Source organism: Equus przewalskii, chromosome 8 (genome assembly GCF_037783145.1).
Source record: "Equus przewalskii isolate Varuska chromosome 8, EquPr2, whole genome shotgun sequence".
Lineage (NCBI taxonomy): Eukaryota > Metazoa > Chordata > Mammalia > Perissodactyla > Equidae > Equus > Equus przewalskii.
The window spans coordinates 67,293,129-67,315,202 of NC_091838.1; the positions used below are offsets into that span (position 1 = coordinate 67,293,129).

General features: G+C 39.3%; 1 protein-coding gene and 1 long non-coding RNA gene across 4 annotated transcripts in view; one reads left to right on the forward strand and one right to left on the reverse strand.

Annotated features, from left to right (window-relative positions):
* Positions 1-1,357: 1,357 nt before the first annotated feature.
* LOC139085274 (uncharacterized) overlaps positions 1,358-22,074 on the forward strand; it is a 51,187-nt gene continuing 30,470 nt past the window's right edge. The window contains exon 1 of the long non-coding RNA XR_011543512.1: positions 1,358-1,609. This is a non-coding gene — a long non-coding RNA (uncharacterized lncRNA). The remainder of the gene's footprint in view (positions 1,610-22,074) is intronic.
* The window catches only part of ATAD2 (ATPase family AAA domain containing 2), a 66,833-nt gene continuing 60,153 nt past the window's right edge, over positions 15,395-22,074 (reverse strand). For 2 of the 3 annotated variants that reach the window (XM_070631983.1, XM_070631985.1), the window contains exons 25-28: positions 20,389-20,784; positions 18,695-18,828; positions 17,487-17,615; positions 15,395-16,738 (exon numbers count right to left, since the gene is read on the reverse strand). In XM_070631983.1, coding sequence (XP_070488084.1) covers positions 16,694-16,738; positions 17,487-17,615; positions 18,695-18,828; positions 20,389-20,784 — 704 coding nt within the window. In that variant the 3' untranslated portion in view covers positions 15,395-16,693. The remainder of the gene's footprint in view (positions 16,739-17,486; positions 17,616-18,694; positions 18,829-20,388; positions 20,785-22,074) is intronic. The other variant, XM_070631984.1, reaches the window with a different exon arrangement.

Consider the following 22,074-nt stretch of genomic DNA (forward strand, 5'->3'; position numbering starts at 1 on the left):
TCTGTCAACAGAAGCCCCGCCCCAGTCTGCCTAAGCCCCGCCCTCTGTCAACAGAAGCCCCGCCTTCTCCAGGTTCGAGGCGGCCCCGCCCCTTGCCGGGGATAGCTCCGCCCTCTATCGATTGAAGTCTGGTCTTCACTCAGGTCCATCCAGAAGGCAGCCCCGCCTGCTGTCAGCTGTGGCCCCGCCCTCTGGGCTCTCCGTCTGCCTCGTGTTGCTGCCGGATCGCTAGAAACCCCCCTCGTTATCGTCAGCCCCATCTCCCCGCGGCGGTACTATCCAAGCCCCGCCTCCTCTCCGCGGAGCCCCCGCCCACTGTCAATAGAAGCCCCGCCTCCCCGAGGCCCGTCTCGATTCTAGCCCGAAGCCCCACCTCCTGTCAACCGCCGCCCCGCCTCTTCTTGCCTCCGGTCCCGATTCCAGCACAAGCCGCAGCTCCACCCGCTGACACTAAAAGTTCAACCTCGCTTGGAACCACCGTGCTAGACGGAGCCACCCTCGGGTCCCTCTGCTCTCTGAAAATCCTCCTTTCCCCCCTCACGACTCGCTTTTCTGGAGGGCTTTCTTTTCAAGCCGTGGTCCCTAAATCCAGACAGCTTCAGTGTGAACCCAGCCCCGCAGAGGGGGCCAGCTGCGGACCCGGGCTTCGGGGACGGCGTCACTGCCCCTCCCACCTCCCCTTCCCTCCACCACCCACGTCATTTTTTGGATGAAGAAAAGTGCAAACCAAAGCCAAGAGAAACCACGCACCATCCAAGCTACTCAGCACAGTAGAGTAGTAGAGTCACGGGCCTGGACGTGTGAGAGCGTGGTGCCTTGATGTTCAGTCCCCACCGCAGTCACGGACCCGCTGTGCTTCGACTCAGCGCTCCACTGAGCCACGTTAATCCTAAAATATGCAGTTGCTTACAGAGAAAGCCTGATCGTTGAAATCAACGTACACCAGCTTGTTTTTATTTGTATGTTTCGTCTTAGAATCCCAGAACTTGTGGAAGCAGAATCGAGCAAAGCTTAATGATCTTATAAGCAGAGGTGTTCGCTCCTGCCATACTCAACACTCTGTATTTACAACAAAAATTGAATACCACTTTACACTCCCGGAATTAAATTCATAGATAATGTAAACTACACAAATAATTTCAAGAAACCAATGTAATGTTCTATTAATACAAAGGCAAAAAAGAGGAAAGTAGTTTATTCTAAAATACAATACTAACATCAATAAAAGATAATACGTTTTTCACTATACAAATACACTGGCACCAATATGAGAACAATACCCAACAAAAACTGCCCCCACAAAATTTCAATATGCCCCCCAGGGGGCAGTACTGTGCCCACCGAGAACCTCTGCTTTAGGACTTGAAGAAAGGAAACGCTTCAGATACAGAAATTCATTCTTCCGTTCATGCATTTAACAATCAGGTTTTTGAGCACCAGCGTATTATATCAGGCACTGTGGGAGCTGCCAGGCTGAGTCAGGCGATATTTCTGTCTTCAAGGAGATTACAGTCTAGAAACCAAGCAAAAAACATGAGCATAAAAACATCAAGCAAGAGGAGAGGTGAGAAGAGATCAAGGAGAGAGACATAAAGAGACCCCTTTAAAGGTACGGATTGACGAATATAAATGTCACCTTCCCTTCTCTCTCCTTCCCTCCGTCTCTCTTCCTCTCCCTTCTTCCCTCCCTCCCTCTCTTCCTTTTTTCCTTCCTTCCTCTTCTCCCACCCATCCTCCTCCTCCTCTTCTGTAGTACCAGTTTATAGAGTCACCTCCTTCTCTCTATAAGCTGTCTGCCTGGTTCACTGCCCAATGCCAGTAGCCCAGAGTCCTTCCAATTTAGGGCCATGCCCACAGGGCAATTCTGTCCAGGAAAAGAATTTCAATAGCACAGTGCTGAGAACAGTGTCCTTAGCTGAATTGCTGCCAATTATTTGGTATCCTTTTACAAAGCAAGACTGTTATCACACTCAAAAAAATTGGTTGCAGACCTAAGCATTATGAATATATGTTTAGCATAGCAGATTGTGCCAGCCCACATAAATCTGTTTAGAGATCATGCTCAGAGTAACTTGTTTTTATTAAAATAAACTCATTTGTAAAAATTGTAAATATGACTGATTTCAACAGCTGTGGGACTCCAGAAGTAAGATTTTACCCAAGGATTGGCTCAATTAGAAGAGTCTAGATTTTTTTATGCATATGTTTTGCGGTTTGTCATACACAGTCTGGTGTGGCAAAACTTCAGTAGTGTTAGAGATGAGAAGTTGTCCAACAGGCTTTAAAAAGCACAGCACTCTTGCTATTTAGAGCCTCGTCCACCTTTGCAACAGTGAAAAAAAATATTTGTAGGGAATTCAAGAGCTTTGAATCAAAAGTTCGAAGCACTGGTGTCAGCTTAAGAGGAACAGGCTTCCAACAGCACTTTTTGGGGTAGTTTCCTTCTGTTTTTATTTTTCCTTTTTCTACTTTTGGTGACAAAGTCTCCTAAAAAACTTGATATCATGAAACAGATCAGCCAAAAAGACATCAAGCTAACATACTTTAAACTCTTAGCTATAGTTAGGTGAATTTGAGAATTTTGCCCTAGTGAAACACTCCCACAATTCCCTCTAACGGCTGCTTCAGAAGGTGGACAGAACATTCCTGCTAAAGCTAGTTCAGGCTGAACAAACTTTCAAAGTCAGTTCAGGGTCAGGTCATTCCCTCTTCCTTTGAATGCTTGCTTTGTGAAAATAATAGTGTTATTGATAATAACAACAATAAGGACGAGTTAATATTCTTGGTAAATGTCCTCCCACTCCACTCTTCCCATACTTCAGTATCCAGTATGAGACCATATATTTCTATATAGGACTATAGACTCAAAAGAGGAAAAATAGGAAAAACTGATTTCCCAGTGTTTGTTCAAGGAGTAACATGTTGATACACCTCTTTTGAAAACAATCATGGTGTCGTCTGGGTTGGTTCATTCATCGGTGTGCACTCTATTTCCACCAACAAGTTAGTGTCTATGTCAACACTCTCTGAAAAAAAGATGCCAGTGTATCTTTTTTGACTTAAAATCTTAGGACGCAAATAACTTTAGGAGAACATCCAACCAGAAGGCAATGCTAGAGTAAGAAAATGCTAGTTTTCGCTGTGTTTTAAAGTCTTAGCAGAGGAGTCTAGAGCAGCAGGTCTTAAACTTTAATGTGCATGAAAATTATCAGGGAACTTTGTTTAAAATGTAGCGTCCCCCAGGAGAGTCTAATTCCGTAGGTCTGGATGAGGCTGTGAATCTACATTTGACAGGCAGCTGATGACCCTTCACTTTGAGAAATAGTGATCTAGAAAAGTGGTTATAATTGGGGGAAAACTTATTGCAGCCTTGTAGAACCAAGAATTACAAGCTATAAAAAGTCACTATCTCTAAGAAGAGGTATCCATTCCTAGAACTGTGAGTTGGTTGGACATCAACACTGAAGGGGAATTCTACTTCAGTCATCAAGAACTTTTGGACCCATTGCAGATTTCCATCTTCCGGGAAACCTCATGGCTCACTAAACTCTGGACACTTTAGATATACTATCTCATTTTACCCTTCTGGTGTCTCTGGGAGGTAGTTGGTATTGTTTGCAGTTAACATGAGGAAGCCAAGGTTTAGAGAGGGTAACCTGCCTAGTCAGTTGCCCAGTAATCTGCAAGGAAAGGTGGGTTTTGAACCCACGCTGACTGATCCTAAAATCTAATGACGATGCTACATATGCTGCTTCCCAGAAGGAAGGCATTGGATTCGCCAGGTGACAGTGTGCAGAAGATTTGAGAGCATTCACTGGTGTTGAAGTCAGATGGTCCTCTGTTCAAGTCCCAGATTCTCTACAATAGCAGTTGTTGCTGCGTAACAAATCCACCAAAGTTAGTGGCTTAAAAGCCTCAGCAATCATTTAGCTCATAAGTCTGTGTGTTGGCCGGGTGGTTCTGATGATCTGGGCAGGGTTTGGCTGATCTTGGCTGGACTCACTGATGCATCTGTGGTTAGCAGGTGGGTTGTCTAGGGGCTGCCTAGTCCAGGATGAAATCATTCTTACTTCAGTGGATCATCCAGGCGCTGGCTCATCTAGGACAGCCTCAGTCACACCTCCAGTGGTTGGCTGGCTATTGGTCACAGGGGTGACTGATTTTCTCATCTTGATTTCATGATGTTCCAGTTAACACTCTTCTGGTTGTGGTACAGAATCCCGCTCAAGCTGGCTCAACCAAAGAAGCGAAAGCTACTGTTTGTCCCTGCATGTGCACTCCATCCTCTCCTCCCTTGACTCTCCTTTTAAGATTCCTCTAGAACGTGGCCCAGCCAAGTGGCCTTAACCTAGGAGTCTTTGTTCCTTAGAGCTAAATGGCCTGGTTCTCAGTGTCCCAACTTCAAAATCGAGAGAGAGAATCTGATTGGTCCAGCACATCTTTTCTTAAAAAGTTCGCTTAGTCCAATCTGCCATGGCAGGAGGGGTGGGCAGACCTGGGGGGAAAGGGCAGCTTTATGTGGGCAGCAGAGGCTGTGAGCAAGGGCAGTTCCTCAGAAGATGGGTGTGAGCCAGCAGACACAGTCACTCACGTTACCCGGACACAGGCAGCCTTCTCTAATATTTTAAGCTACCGTCCCATCATATAGTCAAAATACTCAACTTCCGGGCCCGTATAAAAACCCACCTCCTCTCTGAACAGCTCTTGATAAAGTGGAATCAGGGTGGCTATTTCTCCCACCCACTGACCAAACACCTACCACGCCTTCAGCTGTGCACAGGTGTACTGGTTTGCTAGGGCTGCCATAAGGAAGTACCACAGACTGGCAGAAACAGTCCCAGAGACCCTCAGTCCAAGACCAAGGTGTCGGCAGGGTTGGTTCTTTCTGAGGGCTGTAAGGGAAGGATCTGGTCCAGGTCTCTCTCCTTGACTTGTAGACAGACGGTGGTCTTCCCCCAGTGTCCTCACATCATCTTCCCTCGGTACATGTCTGCGTTCAGATTCCTCTCTTATAAGGGCACCAGTCATATAGGATTAGGGTCAACCCTAATGGCCTCATTTTAACTTAAGTACGTCTGCAAAGATCCTATCTCTAAATATAGTCACGTTTTGAGGTGCTGGGGTTAGGACTTCTACATGTGAATTCTGAGGGAGTCACAATTCAGCCCATAACAACACGAAAACAGTCATCGCTATAAACAATGTAAATGGTATCTGAGCCTGTTCTTTCCGTTGCAACATCACTGGGCTTATCTGCAGTTCTGCTTATCGGAATGCCCTTCAGTCCCTGAGAGCATCCAGTAACTATTTATTGACTCTTTGTGTCTGCTATTTATAAATAAGCCTTTTATAAAGCTCCACGTTTGTGAAAAAAGTGGTCCCACTATGTACTTTGAAGTTTTCTTTTATTATGAAGGCTTTATTTTAGATTATATATAATCAAATATTTCACTTACGCATTGCCTAAGGCAATGTTTCTCAACATTTTAAAAACACATCTAGGGGCCCGCCCTGTGGCTGAGCGGTTAAGTTCCCTTGCTCTGCTGCGGCAGCCCAGTGTTTCGTCAGTTCAAATCCTGGGCGCGGACATGGCACCGCTCATCAAGCCACGCTGAGGTGGCATCCCACATGCCACAACTAGAAGGATGCACAACTAAAAATATACAACTATGTACCGGGGGGCTTTGGGGAGAAAAAGGAAAAAAAATTAAAAAAATAAAAACACATCTATACTCCAGCCCCACCTCCAAAGATTCTGATGATTTGGTTTAGGGTGGGATACGGGCACTGATTTTTTTTTTTTTTAAGCTTCCCTAATAATTCCAAAATGCAGTCACTGTTGAGAACCGCTGGCCTCAGGTAAAGAGTAGCGGAGGCAAACAACTCTTATGAAGCATCCCTCCCTGCCAGGCCCCCAGCTCAGTGTTTTTCTATATAATTTAATTTTCAAAACAATCTTATGAATATTAGTACTACATCCCCCTTTTTATAGACTAAGAAACTGATGCTCAAGAAGATTGCCTTGGTCGGGTCCCACAAGTTGTGGGGGCAGAAGGTTATTCAGGTTTAAATATTGGGTAGAAGGGGCCTGGGTTGGGCTGGCAGCTGGTCACATCTTTTCCACTGTTTGTGGAGGGGATCAGCACAGAAAGACACATCAATTTTTGGCCACTTTTAGAAAACAGATCTCATAGTCTCGCCTTCACACTGATTCCTCCATCACAGGTTCAACAACCATTAAGTGAGTATATTAGTATTTCTGTTTGTCAAAACAGACTAGGCTGTGCTGCTGTAACAAACCCAGCTACCCTGGGCTTCACATGTCAGGATTTCTCATTCATCGAGCTGTCTTGTAGCTCTCAGTGTCTCTCTGGGGCCACTCCCTACCGAATGGTGGCTCGGGGATCCAGGCTGCTTCCTCTTTTGGGCTATGTTGTGTACAGGTCTTCCAGGTTGCCCAGGGTGGGGGAAGTGAGATTTCCACCAGCTATTAAATGTTTCGGTTTAGAAGTGACACGTGTACTTCTGCTTAGAGTTCTTTGATCAGCCCTAGTCACCGGAAACGTGGAGGAGCACAAGGACAGTCTGGTGAGAGGTAAATATCTCGGCCATGTTACCTTAACAAAGGCATCTTTTGTGGAGAAGATGTTCAAGAAGATTGAAACCCATATTGATTCCACAGGCCCTCCTTTTCCACCAGAGTGAAGTCAATAGTCCATCCTCTCAGCCTTGGATGATAAAGTAAAGGCAAACCTAATTTCTTTAGTGAAGTATGAGGCAATTTAGGTGTGTTGATATGTAATTTTACCGTGCTGTACATTCTTTGGGGGGCAGGGGCCACATCTCATTCTTCTCTCTCCTAATGCCTTGCACACAGTAGGTCCTCAGTAATACATATATACATAAATTCAGCAAATATTAATTGGACTAAACAGAAATAGTCCCTGCCCTCATAACTACAATTAAAATACTCTAATAATAACATATGAGTGTTGTGTCTTGTCATTTGTAATGGAGTTTAACTCCCATTATCTCATTTTAATTGTGAATGTTATAAATTGAAAATACAGACCAGTTGGCTTGGACGTGTCATTAAGTTAATTTCTCAATTTGCAATTTCCCTCATCCTTACACATTTCTTTCCCTTCTGCTTCATAGCTGCATGAGAGGTCGGCAGCTTACAGCCAGCAGGGTAATATAACACTAGGCTTATGTTATGCATGTACCCAAAGGTTACACATCTCCTTTCTGAGCACACAGATAGGTCTGCAGACTTTTAACAACTTTTTTGAAAAACACTTGCCCAAAGACAGTTAGGGATAATATAAAAATACACGGACATAATTTTTCAGTTTAGATACACAAGAATATTTTTTCTGATTTTTTACCTTCCTTTAAATATTTCAGATTTCATAATTAAAATAAATACTAGAGCTTAAAAGTAACTTTTATGTTTTTATAAAACATTTGTATTACCAAAGGAATATAATCACTTTGCGGAAACTTAAAAAAAATAGAGATAAGACTCTATCCATGGTTCTCTCTTCCTAACCACTATTAGCATTTTGATGTATTTCCAGATTAGCTATTTTTAGATGAAAGAAAATACGTTCAGTTATCTTTGTTTCTTCTCCTGCAAGGTTATTTTGTGTAAGAATATTAGAAAATTGTCATTTTGGATAGACATTTTCATTTAGCTAGTATTTTAGTGATTATATTTCATGCAACAGCTGTGAGGTGAAGGTTCAGAAGAAACCAGGGAATTCATTTGAGTGATGGTGGTAATTTACATTTTCTCCCTAGTGGGGGGGGAAGGAGACAAGAAAAATTTAAGGAAGAAACAGAAGAGACATATGCTGTGTTCCTAAATATAAAACACGTAAACTGAATGAAAAAAATAATTACAGAACGTAAGATTCGGTAACTTATTTTTCTTCCTAAATGATTAAAGCAAAACCTTGTGTCTTTTTTTAAGACCCTGCTTTTCTTAAATATTCAGCACAGTAAATAGCTATAATTAGGATTCATCACACGTAATCAGTTTCCAAATTATTTCATGAATACATTATCTATTGCAACGAGCCACCCTTTCTTCCCCCCAGTCAATCTTTAAGCCAGTTGAAGTTTCACAATGGTCCTTTAAACCAACACTTGTAGCTCACAACGTCTGCATGTTCAGGGGCCCCATGTTGGGCACTGTTTGATCCATTAAGGGTTCCAGTCCCTTATCTTGTGAATGTTGAAATCATTTGGATTTGGCGTGTGCTCTGAAGGTAGTGGTATTCCCGGAGCCCTCTCGCTGCATGTTAAGTGCTGTTCTCTGACTCCCAGCCAGAGCGCGGATGTTGGCAGGGCTGATTGCTCAAATGTAGTGATCTCATTCCCAACCTTTGCATACTAAAATTACATAGCCTAAACATGAAGCTTCCAGATTTCTCCTCTTAAAAGCAGAATAAAGACATAATTCCACATTGCTCCAAAAGAATTAAGATAATCTTTGAAATGGGAAGAACTTTGAAAATAAAATTGTTAGGCCGTCACAATAAAATATTAAGGAAATAATGCTGGTTTGTGAGGTTCAATAACAGCTGAGAAACCTAAAAAAATTTTATAGTTATTGTCAGGGCGTTTCATATTTTTCTACTTTTTATCAAGGGAGCTTAGGTTGGGTTCTCCCTAGAGCATCCCCTGAGTAAAGGATGCGAGGGCAAGGGGTTACTTGGGTGGCGATGCTGAGAAATACAAGCAGGGGAGTGGAGGAGTGGGTTGGGGAAGGGAAGGAAGCTAACATAGAGCGCAGTTTGGGGCAGGTGATTGCTCTGAGACTCGGGCCTCAATCCCAATGGGAAACCTAGAGACAACGTGTAGAACACACCTCAGAATTGTCCCAACTCGCATCTATGTCTGGATGGCAGCTATTCCCAGGCATGTTAACTTCCCTTCACTTCTAGCCTACATCCAGCATGGACCATGAGAAAAGCCTCAGGTGTGGTTTACAAATGTTTGCAGGAGGTTGCCAATGGCACGTACCTGAATGTTGGATGCCAAGAGCATATAAGAAGGGCACCTGCAGTGTCTGTTCAGGGGAGGTGCTTACAAACATGGGTTTCAATCACACAGACCTAGCGGAGTCCTGCTTCTGCCACTTATGTGTGAAACTGAGCAAATTAATCTATCTAAGCCTTTCTTTATTTGTAAAATGAAAATAATACTAGAATTTACCTCCTAGGGTCTTTGTAAGGATTAAATAAGATACAGTGTGCAAACTGCACACAAGGTGAGAGAGTTTCACGTGTGTCTCAGAGAACTGGCTCAAATGGATACTGGAAATTATGTCAGTAATTGCAGCTTTGTTAACCTTTATGACAGACAAATCTTAGGGTAGCTGCAGGGTTCACACTTCCTTATAATGGGGGTTTCCTATAGCAATGTCTAAATTATATGGCCCTGGTCTCTAGCCATAGCTAGGAAGGACATCAAGACCAATCCAATTCTTTGTTAGGGGAAACTTGGAAATCTAAAACAGAGAAACACTGGGTCTGGGTGTCTCTGTTGAGTCACATTAATAACAATTAGAGCAGCCCTGTTTCTCTCCAGCGACTTTTGGTTGTTCTGACCATCCACGAGATAACTTACATCCTTTCAAAAATACGCCTTTTTTGCTAAAGTTAGCCAGAGAGAATTTCTGTTGATTGCAACCAAAAGAATCTTAACCAATAAAACCCATCTATTCGTAATCCAACACTTTAACTGATAGCTACTCTCTTATCACTATTTATATAGAAATATAATTCATTTTTATATATAATAAACAATTAATTTATATATAAATTCTATCTTATGTTTATTTTAAATATAATTTATTGTAAATATATAAATATATAGTTACATATACATATATATTTCTTGGTATTTTGTGCTTGTTTCCAGAGCTAGTCAAAAAACAAAACATAGGGCCAGCCCGGTGGCATAGTGGTTAAGTTCACATACTCTGCTTTGGAGGCCCAGGGTTCACAGTTCAGATCGCAGGTACGGATCTACACACTGCTCATCAAGCCATGCTGTGGCGGTGTCCCACATAAAATAGAGGAAGATTGGCACAGATGTTAGCTCAGGGCCAATCTTCCTCACACAAGCAAACTAACAAAAAACCCCACAACCTTCCAGTCTTTTCACAGTCATTTTATGGAATGACTATGAAAAGCTAAAAAAATACAATTATTGATTAGACGGGTTTCAGTCTCAGGAGGATGCCTAATACGTGGACAATTAACTCTCAGCAAACCAAAGTGAAAATGTGTTCTTACATAGCCTTGGAATTGGATAAATCTAACAGAAGCAGCTCCTAAAAATAAAATTGGGATGACTTTGTGTCTTTTTAAAACTTAGACGCTATTAGGTAGATCCCATTCTCCTTTTCTGAAGTGTGGGCTTCCCCTCACCATAGCCCCCATGGGCCTCCATTTTCCATTAACTTCCTATCTTCCTATTCTGCTCCTTAATCTTCTGCTCTCCTTATCCATTACCCAGTCATGAAGTCAACTGAGACTTATTTAGTGTCACCTATGGTCCTATTATGGTAAGGGCTGGATCTACAGTCATAAAACAAAACAAACTTAGCTCCTGACCTTAAAAAGCCTATGTCTCGTGGTGAGACAAACATTAAACAAATAAACATTATAAAATATACAGCTACAAATTACGAAAAGTGTCATGTAAGAATATTGGGGATTAAATGAGAGATTAAAATAGGAAATACTTAGATTGAGGAGGGTCAGGAAAACTTCTCCAAGACAGTGACTTTTATGCTGAGAAATGAAGAATAGGAAGAGGATTTTGAAAAGCCTAGAGGTAGAAAAAAAGAACTGAAAAAAAGCTATCATGGGTGGCGTATTGTGGGCCAGGAGAAAAGTGGGGAGATGAAGCTGAGAGGTAGGCAGGAGCCATAACAAGCATCAGCAATGGGAAGCACTAATGAGCACGAGCAAATGATGGCATCAGATCTGAGTTTCTTAAAAGAATATTTTGGCTACTGGTTGGAGAATGGATGGTGGGGGCAAGAGTATAAGCAAGACTCATCAGGAGGCTCTTGCTGTAGGACAGGCATGTGATTATAGTGGGTTGAGAGAGCCGGGGAGGAAATGGAGAGATCTGAGAGGTATTTGGGAGGCAGAAAATCAGGACTTGGTGATGGATTGGAAGTTGAGAGAGAGGGAAGCTTTAGATTTCTGGCTTTGGCGTTTGGATGGATGGTAGTAGATGGTAGATTCATTGAAAAGAGGAACTTGGGAGGAGCAGCAGGTTTCAAGGAAAGATCAAAATGTGTTGGTCTGTAGTTCAGAAAAGTGATATGGCCTGGAAATATAAATTTGGGAGAGGTTGATATACAGTTGAAATACCTGTATTTAAAGCCTTGAGAGCAGGGAACCACACCTGGAGAAAGAGCGCAGAGAGAAGAGAGCTCAGGATCAAGCTCTGGAGAACAACATGAAGACTAAGAGTAGAGGGAGGTCATCAAAAAGGAAAAAAAGTACAGAGCAGCTCTTTTCTGGACTCCGGAGGGAAACCCACGAGCGTAGCGTCACGGCAGGCAGGAGAAAACTCGCTTCAAGAAAGACGCGCTCTGTGTCACGGAAGGATGCAGAGTGGCAGAGTATGAAAAAGACTAAGGCGTGTACATTTGATTTAGGAAAATGGCAGTCACTAGTGGCCTTAGTAAGAATAGTTTGAAGAAGTATTTTTGCAACCTGTCCTGCCCCATTCCAATCATGCCCTTCTCCCTGATTAAAACAAGAGAAAAACAAGCAAAGCTATTCTCCTTCCTTTTGCTTTGAAACTGGCAGCACTCCTACCACAAGGTGAGAAATCCCCCTCCGTATAAAATCCATTCAGAACCTCTTTCGTTTCCTTCCTCATTTTACTCTCATGACAACTTCCTCTTCTTCTTAGGGAGACTCATCTCAAGGTGACTTAAAATGGTGGTTCTTTCTCACCACTGGTACTTCCAGACAACCACAACTCCTTCAGTTCTGGAGGCCAGAAGGCCAAAATCGGTCCCACTGGGCCAAAACCAGTGTGGGTAGGGCTGCTCTCCTCCGGAGGAACTAAGGGAGAGTTTGTTCATTGCCTCTTCCACCTCCTGGAGGCTGGCTGCCAGCATTTCATTGGCTTATAGCCACATGACACCAATCCTTGACTTGACTGTCACATTGCCTTCTCTTCTAAAGTCTCCCTGTCTCCCTTTTATAAGGATACATGATTGCATTTAGGGCCCACACAAATAATCCAGGACACTCTACCTCAAGATCCTTAATTTAATTACTTCTAAAAAACGCTCTCGTTTTTCATTTTGCCACTAAAGGAAACATTCACAGGTTCCCAGGATTAGGATGAAGGTATGTCTTGGATGGTCATGTTTCAGTCTACCACGAAAGTTAGGTGCAAAATATAGACTAGGAAGACTATACTGTCTTCTGCCTCTCCAGCATCCCTATATTACCCGAAAATCAAGATGTTTCCAAGTGTACCCAACTCATCCCTGAAATGGGCACCTGTTCTCTATCGCTGTCAATATCCCCACCGATCCCCTGAGAGTTTATCTTTACAACTCCGGAATTATCTTTAAGGTGCATTGTATTACCAAACAAGGCCTTACTAAGCTTTCCTTTACAAAAACACCTCTGAAGACTTCCTTTTCATTCTCCTTCCTCTAGCCTGTCACTTTTCTAGACCATCCAAGAAAAGCTTTCAAGTCCATTTGATCACGCTACCTGTGTGCTCAAGGAGGCATTGTCTTCTTATTTTTCCAGCTTTTACTTCCTATAAACAGCAAGTCCTGAATAAGACCTTTTGAGTCCCTAAGCATCAAAAATATTGTCCCCAACTCTTTATGTATCCTTTCTTGCAGTCCCTTCTCAATAATGGAGATCCACTCGACAACAGCAACTTAAACAAGATAGTTTATTTCTCTTTCAAGTAAGTCCAGATACAGTTAAGGGCTTGAACAGCAATCCCCTAAAGTGATCATGAGCAAGGCTCTTTTTCTACTTTTATGAAGTAGGGCTTGCGTTCCATCTTTAAGGTCACCTCATAGTTCAAGATAGCTTCTAGAGTTCCTTGTCATTATATATATACAGCCACTTTATATTTGTATAATATATATTTTATTATATATATTTTACATATTTATATAATATACACATATATATTTCAGGCAGCAGGTACAAGGAAGCACAGAAGGGCAGAGAGGGCTCTCAAAGAGCTTTCCTAGAAATTGTGCTCACTTTCCTTTGTATTTCATTGGCCAGAACTTAGTCACATCTTGCTGCAATGGAAGAAAACATTTTTCAGCAGGAAAATTTTTATTATTTTATGAATTAATTTATTTTTACTTATTTCCAGGACTTTGTTACAAGGAATGAGAGAATGGATATTAGGAGGCAAACTGGCAATCTTTTTCTTAATGTCCTAATATAAAGTGAGTTTTTACGCCCACAGGATCCCTCAGCAAAAAGTAGTTACCTTAAATTCAAGTCCTAACAAAGTCCCTTATGTTATGGAGCACTCTCTCAATTGCAATATTTTGAGCAACAAAGTACTGTGTGTGCATGTGCGTGTAGTGAAGACAAGTGAGTCTGAAATAACCTCAACTGATCCCATAGTGCATATTTACAGGGATCCCTGACAGAATCAGTTAAAAACAAAAAGGCAAAGGGGAGCCTAACTCTCCACTCCTTAAGAGTGGGCTGTGCATAGTAATCTTTCAAAGTGTAACACGAAAAGGGAGGGGAAGGCAATTTTACAATGGACAAACCTGAAACTACTTCTGCAGGTGATCAAGGTCAATCAAGTCATAAATCACATTGATAACATGTAACCTTGATACAATCACTTTACTTTCGTGATCTTTCTCCCAACAATCCAGAATCCCAATCAAATCATAAGAAAAACAGACAAATCTCAAGAGGGGCATCTTCCAATATACTTGACCAAACACCTCAAAATTGTTGTCATCGAAAACATTCACATCCGTTATTGGATTCTTTTTGTTGTTGAGTTTTAACAGTTCTTTATGATAGTATCTGTACTAGAAGCATGACTGTTTTTAATTTTGATGAAATTGTATTTATCTAGTTTTCCTTTTGTTGCTAGTGTTTATGGTGCCCTATTTAAGAAATCATTGCCAAACTCAAGGTCATAAAAATTTGCCCGTTTTTTTCTAAGAATTTTGTAGTTTTAGCTCTTAAATTTAGGTCTTTAGTCCATTTAGTGTTAATTTTTGTATATGGTGTGAGGTAGAAGTACAACCTCATTCTTTTGCATGTGGCTGTCTAGTTTTCCAGCATCATTTGTTGAAGAGACTGTTCTTTCCTTATTGAATGGTCTTGGGCACTACTGTCAAAAATCCATTGACTATAGATATATGGATTTACTTCTGACTCTCAATGCTATTCCATTGATAAGTACGTCTGTCCTTCATGCTAGTACCACAGTTTCATTAACGTAGCTTTGTATAAGTTTTGGAATATGGAAGTATGAGTCTTCTAAAATTTTTTTCAAGCTTGTTTTGGCTCTTTAGGGTCCCTTGCAATTCCATTATGAATTTAGGAAAATTCAAAGGGCCATTGGGATTATGGTAAGTAAGTATTGCACTGAGTCTACAGATCGCTTGGGGAATATTGCCATTTTAACAACATTAAGTCCTCCAACCCATGAAGAGAGGATGTCGTTCTATTTATTTAGGTGTTACTGAATTTCTTTCAGCAACATTTTTGTAGTTATCAGTGTACATATCTTGTGCCTCCTTGGTTAAATTTATTCCTAGGTGTTTTATTGTATTAGATGCTACTGTAAATGGAATTGCTTTCTTAATTTCCTTTTTGGATTGTTCATTCCTAGTGTACAGAAATACAACAGATTTTTACGTGTTGATCTTCTATCCTGAAACTTTGCTGAATTTATTAGCTCTAACAGATTTTTTGTGGATTCTTTAGGATTTTCTACATGTAAGATCATGTCATCTGTGAATAGCGTTTTACTTCATCCTTTCCAATTTGGATGCCTTTTATTTCTTTTTCTTGCCTACTTACAATAGACTGCACTTTTAAGCAAAAAAATGAGAAAAACATTCTAGGTTTACAATTTTAGCATGGTTTTGAAAGTCTACATAGAAATGTAGACATATTACTTCCTACGTCTGTTGACAGTATGTCATGAAAAGGACAGGAAACACATTAGTCTTTGTAGCTAGAGAACATATACCATACAAACATTCCAGTGTGAACAGCATTTTAAATTATGAATAGTAATGAAACAGATTTTTGCACTTGTTTTGCACTGAATTATCTTTAGGACATTTTAAAATAATGAAGAAACAAATAATTTTGAGACGCAATTTTCACCTTTAAAATTTATTACAGAAGCTATACATACAAAATGAAATCCTAGTTACATAAGATGCATCTGGAATAAGTTATAATAAACTTCAATACACATGAGTATATATGTGTGTGTGTGAATTCAGGAATATACACATAGTACTTAAATGTTTCCAGTGACTGACATTGCTTTATGCGTTACATAAGATAGTATCTACTAATTAAGCTATCTGAATTACTCGGTTTTAGAAAGTTTTAAATACAATATCCACATAAATCAATAACAAAAGGCAGCTCAACTTTGAACCTGTATTAGAATCCGGAATCTCTCATATGAGATCATTATTCCCTATTCCTTTGAAACAAGTTTCCAACAGAAGCTATTTTACAAACTAATATTAGAATGTCTCCTAAAAAAAAAAAAAGAATATGCATGGTGATGAATGGCTTTATTGCTTTAAGAAAGACATATATTTTTGGTATCATTAATACAAAATTTATAATATTTATATTTATATAATTGTATATAGAAGCTATCTATAGAATACAACCTAAGCATAAATTTAGAATGATATAAACAGTTTGCAAATATAAAAACTTTGTGGTATTAAAAAGCTGTTTAACAAAGTAGTTATTAATACATTTGTTGTGTGTATAATCATAAAAATAACCCAAAAAATATTTAAAACTTCTATTAACCCAAATCAGGATTAGAAAAATGTTTATATAAAAAGCATTAATTTTGAACAGTCAAGTACAGAATTGTGGTGCAGCCAGAAGTTGTTCATGTCCTTTTGCAAATCATGACTTGAACATTGGCTTTTAAGTGAATGGGCAGGGGAAGCTAAAGGCAGATCAGAGATGGGCACCAAGGAGGACAAAGACAACAAAAACAATGGCAAAGACACAATGGTTAAGTAAATTTCTAGTCTGGTACAATAAACTATTTTTAGGAAGGATAAAATTAAAAGTGCTTAAAACAGAAAATGTCGATGTCACTAATTACTCGTAAATGCCATAAAACATTAGTTATCAAAATAACTTCATTACGAGTTGGCCACACTTCAACTACTGATATGCCACAGCATTACTCTTACTCTGCCTTGTTCAATCCAACTGCCAATATTTATCACTTATCTCTGTAATTTATCTTACATATGTACATAAATACTAGGAAAGTTTAAATATTTTTATTTTTATTTACTATTTTAATCTTTTCCTTAAAGATGCAGGATTTCATCTTGCATCAGTTATGTGGACACGACAAAGGTGGATTAAATAGGAAACGAAGATAAAGAATATTCAATACCATGACATCATGATCTGGAACAACTGAAGTTTTCTACCTCTTGCTCCATTTTCTAGATAAAGGGTAGGAAGGAAAAATAGTAAGTTTCAATATCGAAAAAGCTAAAGAAACATTACTCCATTGCTGTTTTTCTTTTTTCCCAGTAAACAACCTTAAGGATATTATTACCCATGTATATATCTGACAGTGAAAATAGAAATTTAGTTCAGTATTTAAGACTATCACATCTATTGATATTGCTGATGGGACTTCATTATTTAAATCCCTTTGAAATGAGTCTGAGATGTGTTCATCTTATGTTAATTTCAAATAGTTATAATCAAGGCACTTAATAGATATTAATATTTTATAGGCACTAGTATTACATACATATATTATATTATGTAGGTACCATAGTATACTTTAGTAAGCATACTAAATCCTATTCATATTACATATTAGTAGGTACCAGTAATATATGTATTATACTATATAGGTATCATTCAATATCTATTTTTAAAAGTTAGTACTCTAACGCTCACTATAAAGCAAGATTAAGTAAAGACCAATAGGTCTATCTTAAGTCTACCTTAAAAAGGAGCCATATATCTTCATTAATACACACATAAAATAAAGATTTTTCACAGTTTACTGATACTATAGGACCACTTTTTATTAAAGAAACACAAACTAATGAAGTGCTAGATTAAAAAAACTATGGAACTCAGCTATACCTAGAAATAATCCATAATCCACATATGAAAAAATGGTCTCTAAAAATTCTTATAAAATCATTTAATTTATTATATAGATTAGTTTACCTGAATAAGTGTTGTTTTGTCATAGTCCCTGCGATGCTGATAAATACACTGGCTGATTACTGCATACAAATTTTCCAACTGAAAAATATTGTACTCTCGACTTTTTTTAATGACAGTCTTCAAAAGATTCTAAAAGAAAACATGAGTGTTTACATACCTAAGAGATAAATTCCCCAAGACGAGATTATTTTAATTTTGAAGATTCTTGGAATTTCTAGCATATAAGCCAGAGAGAGGGCAGACCAAATCATTTGACAAGACACGGCAGCCTCTAATAGCGCCTCTGACATTTAGCCGTTGTTAGCTATCAGTATTCTATCATCCTGGCCTCAGCCCTGGGTAACTCCCATTCTAAAAACTATAGCTGAGCAGGTTGCCAATTTCAATTTCTAGCCATAAATCTCTACGAACTAAAAAATAGTCTCAAATTAGACTAATAGGAAAAAAAGCAGTTTTTGCAAGGTATTTGATGGTACTACAAGTAGATTAAAACTAATTCATTATGTAAAACAAAAAGAGATGGTACATTGGGGCTGGCCCCGTGGCCGAGTGGTTAAGTTCGCGCGCTCCGCTGCAGGCGGCCCAGTGTTTCGTTAGTTCGAATCCTGGGCGCGGACATGGCACCGATCATCAGACCACGCTGAGGCAGCGTCCCACATGCCACAACTAGAAGAACCCACAACGAAGAATACACAACTATGTACCGGGGGGCTTTGGGGAGAAAAAGGAAAAAATAAAATCTTTAAAAAAAAAAAAAAAAAGAGATGGTACATAAATGGTGAACTGCCTCACCAGGTCAGGGTTCTTTCTCTTATAAAAAAATTTTCCATTGCTCAGTGTTTTTCTCACAACTGAAATGACCACACTGGATTTCCGTGATTCTTCAAGTCTGGCCCTAGCAGGCATCATTACATATCACAGTCAACAAAAATATGCCATTACGGTTAAGTAAAAACCAACTGAACTGGTCATTAAAACATTTATGGGATCAATGATGTAGACAAGTATGTTAAAAACTATAATATAAACACACTAGCCATCTCCAACCAGCGCCTTTACAAAAGTTATTCCATACCAAGTTTATCCTTTCATAAAAGATGATTATTTATTGCATGCCAAATTGACACAATGTACTATCACAGCCTCTCTTTTGGTGGGTTATGCTACTAACATGCACAATGAAAGCATTACAATTTCACTTTACATACTTTTAATCGCTCGTGGTCCACAACAAGTGAGGGGGTAGGCTGAGAAAGAATCGCCAAAGCCTTCTCAACACTGATGAGCTGCTGCTGTTCGACTTGGGAACGTCTAGCTCGAGTCATTCGCAAAACACACATTTCTACAGTGAAAAAGTACATGACTATTATTTGGTTCACAGACATTATAGTGCCTAAAATAAATATTAGACAGATTAAACAGCAGGATATATTTACTAAGACACAAACACCAATTCTGGCATATTGACTTCACTGTAAGATTAAGATGCTGCCACTTACTGAAAAATTAAGGACATTTGAGAAAGTATTTCTCAAATTGAGAATTTTAGGGGATCCTTCTACTCAGGCATAAGACTCAGAATTTAAAAGCTGGAAGGGACCTCAGTAACGTAGAATAGGAGCTGCAAACTAATACCCTAGGCCAAATCTGGCCTACTGCTATAAATAAAGTTTTATTAGTATACAACCACACCTATTTTACACACACAAGTCAATGTGGATTTTCTGGCACGGTTGAGTAGTTGTGACAGACATTATGTGGCTAAATATTTACTATCTGGCCCTTTACAGAAAAAGTTTGCCTATCCCTGATCTCTAACAATCTACTCACTGACAGATGAGAAAAATGAGGCCAAGAAGGGGGAAGAGACTTTCCTAAGGCCAACATACCTAGCTGTTGTAAAAACCAGGACAAGAACCCAAATCTCCTGATACGTAAACAACTACCTGTCCCACTAAATAGTGTCCTTTGAAAAAAGATAATGATAAAAGAAAAATAAAACAACTCTGAACCCAAACAAAACATACTAAATTATATAGCTGGAGGACTAACATTTAAAATGTCCACACTGGAAAGGCTATTATGTCCTAGTCCATTTTGCTATTACTCACACTAGGACTCATTTCAAGGAAGTCCTTGAAAAAGATTTACCTACAGCATATAAGCCACTGGAAAAAACCAGTCTCTAACTTAGTCAATACTTGTTTTTGACCAAAATAAAGTGATTGTTACCCCTCTTTTTGCTTTGTAAGACTAAATAATGTTTGGCTTTTCCAAAAACCAAACAAATCTACTTCCAAAGGTCCAGGAAGATTCAGACAGACAACAATTCCAAATGAATAACTTTGGGAGCAGGATCACTGAAATAAATGTAAATAATCTTGGACTTAACCCACAACAGGGATAGAGGAATGACAGAGGTAAGTAACAGTTCTACATCACTCAGCAAGCATCACAGGAAACTGCTTATCTTGCTTAAAAATAAGACAGTATCCTGCCAGCTTTTAAAAACTGTACAGCCAAGCACTTAGCTGCATGCTTTAGATAGATTATTTATTCAATCCTCAAAATATCTCATTATCCTGCAACTATCTACCCCAATTTTGCAGATGAGAAAACTGAGGCTGATAGGTCAAGAAGCTTGCCCAGGTCCAAAACTACTAAGCTATGGACTAGGGATTAAAATCCACGTCTGTTTGATGCTACAGTTTGCTTTTAACAATAGTGATTTACTAGCTCAATAGTCATTAAGTAAAGATAATGGTATTTTTTCCTAATTAATTAACCCCTGCACTATGAAAGACACGTAAAAAGGAAGAAATTGAGAGGGTAATTAGTTGCTTAAGAACTCTGAGTAAACATCTTTTAAAATCAGTAAGTTGTTTACTTGAGAAAGACTTACCTTTTGCTTCATTTTCATCAGGAGTATCTATTATCTGAGCGCTAGAAGCATCTCCATTGCAAACAATCTTATCTTTCCTCAATTCTGTACATGCTGTAATCTTCCCAGATTCTTCAAGTTCATTCTCAATACTACAATTACTCGAAGTATTATTTCCCAATTCCATTTTGCTTTCAGAGGCATTTTGCTGCTTCTCATTTTCTTCCATTGAAGACTCTCCTGTGTTTCCAGTCTCATTGTGGTCTACACTTGTATCTTGATTTTCCTCTGTATCACTCTCAATTTTGTCACTCACGACATTTTGGCTATCATCTTTTGTCTGTGAAATTCTCCTTCGTTTTTTTATGGTGCCTAAGTACCACTTCGACTTTTTGCGAATTTTTCTCTTCAACTGGGCTTCAAAGAATGTAAAGAAAAAGGATAAAAGAATATTGAACAATTTTCTAAAGTCTAAGTAAGTGCGAAAAAAATAGCTCCTGAGATATGAGGATAGAGAGTTTGAGAAATCACTGTAGTTTTTGTATGGTAGAATATGGAAACAAAAGTAGAGAATACGGTGAGAAGCAGGTAGAGAAGTGGGCAATAACCTGTCATTCTAAGGAGTTGGGATTCTATTTTGAATAATTTTTTTAAAATCTTGAATAATTTTAAGGAGGGCAATTATGTTATCCGTTTGATGTCTATATTTACAAAGATCACTTTGGCAGTAGTATGAGGAATAAACTGGAGGAAGGGCAAGATTAGAAATGGCCCATACTTGTTGAGTGCTTGTCATATGAGAGGAACTCTTCTAAGCCCTTTATGTGTACTAACTCATTGAAATTTCATTTTAACCTGATCAAGCTTACTACTGATAACATCATTTTAGAGAGGAAGAAACTAAGATATACAGAGATTAAATGTTTTTTCTAGACTAGACACAGTATAACCACACAGCAACATGATGTTTGGGAGATTCATCTATACTATTGCAGTACTTGAAGTTTAATCATCCTCACTGTTGTGTAATAATCCCTATTTTTCCATTCTACTGTTGATGGGCATTTGGGTTGCTCCCAGTGTTGGGCTATTATGAATATTGATTCTACGAACATTCTTATATATGTCTTTTCACGAACACAATGTATGCAGTCCTGCTGGGTATATAGCTAGGAATGGATTGTTTTAAGGGAGTCATTTTTCATGTCCTCAATTTCCATATATATACTTGCTTAAAGTTGATTTGACCGAAAGCATTCTGGCAGTGGAAGTCTCTTGCTGGTTTGCCTTTCTAATCCTCCCTTACCCAGCTTCCTTCTCCCAGTTTTACAAAAGAAGGACTTTATTTCAAATCAATTACCCCTGGATGGATAAACCTGCAATACAATAAGGCAAGGTTCCAACTCCAGTAAAATACATACACACGCAGAATTTTAAAAATTGTTTAAAAGCACTGGAGATCTAACAAGGCATTGAGGAATTATGACACCCAAATATGTGGGGAAAAATGAATAGTTGAGAGGCTAAGAAGCTGAGGAGAGTCTGACATTCATGGGGCTTAAAGAGCAAAAATTGGAATTCAGAGCCTGCCAAGGAAAGGAGTCCTCAGGAAAACCCACAGCGTTTGGGTTGGTACCCTGTGGCGATATACCCTAAGAATAATGAGAAACAGAAAATACACCAGGATTCATAGGAAATGAAAATCAG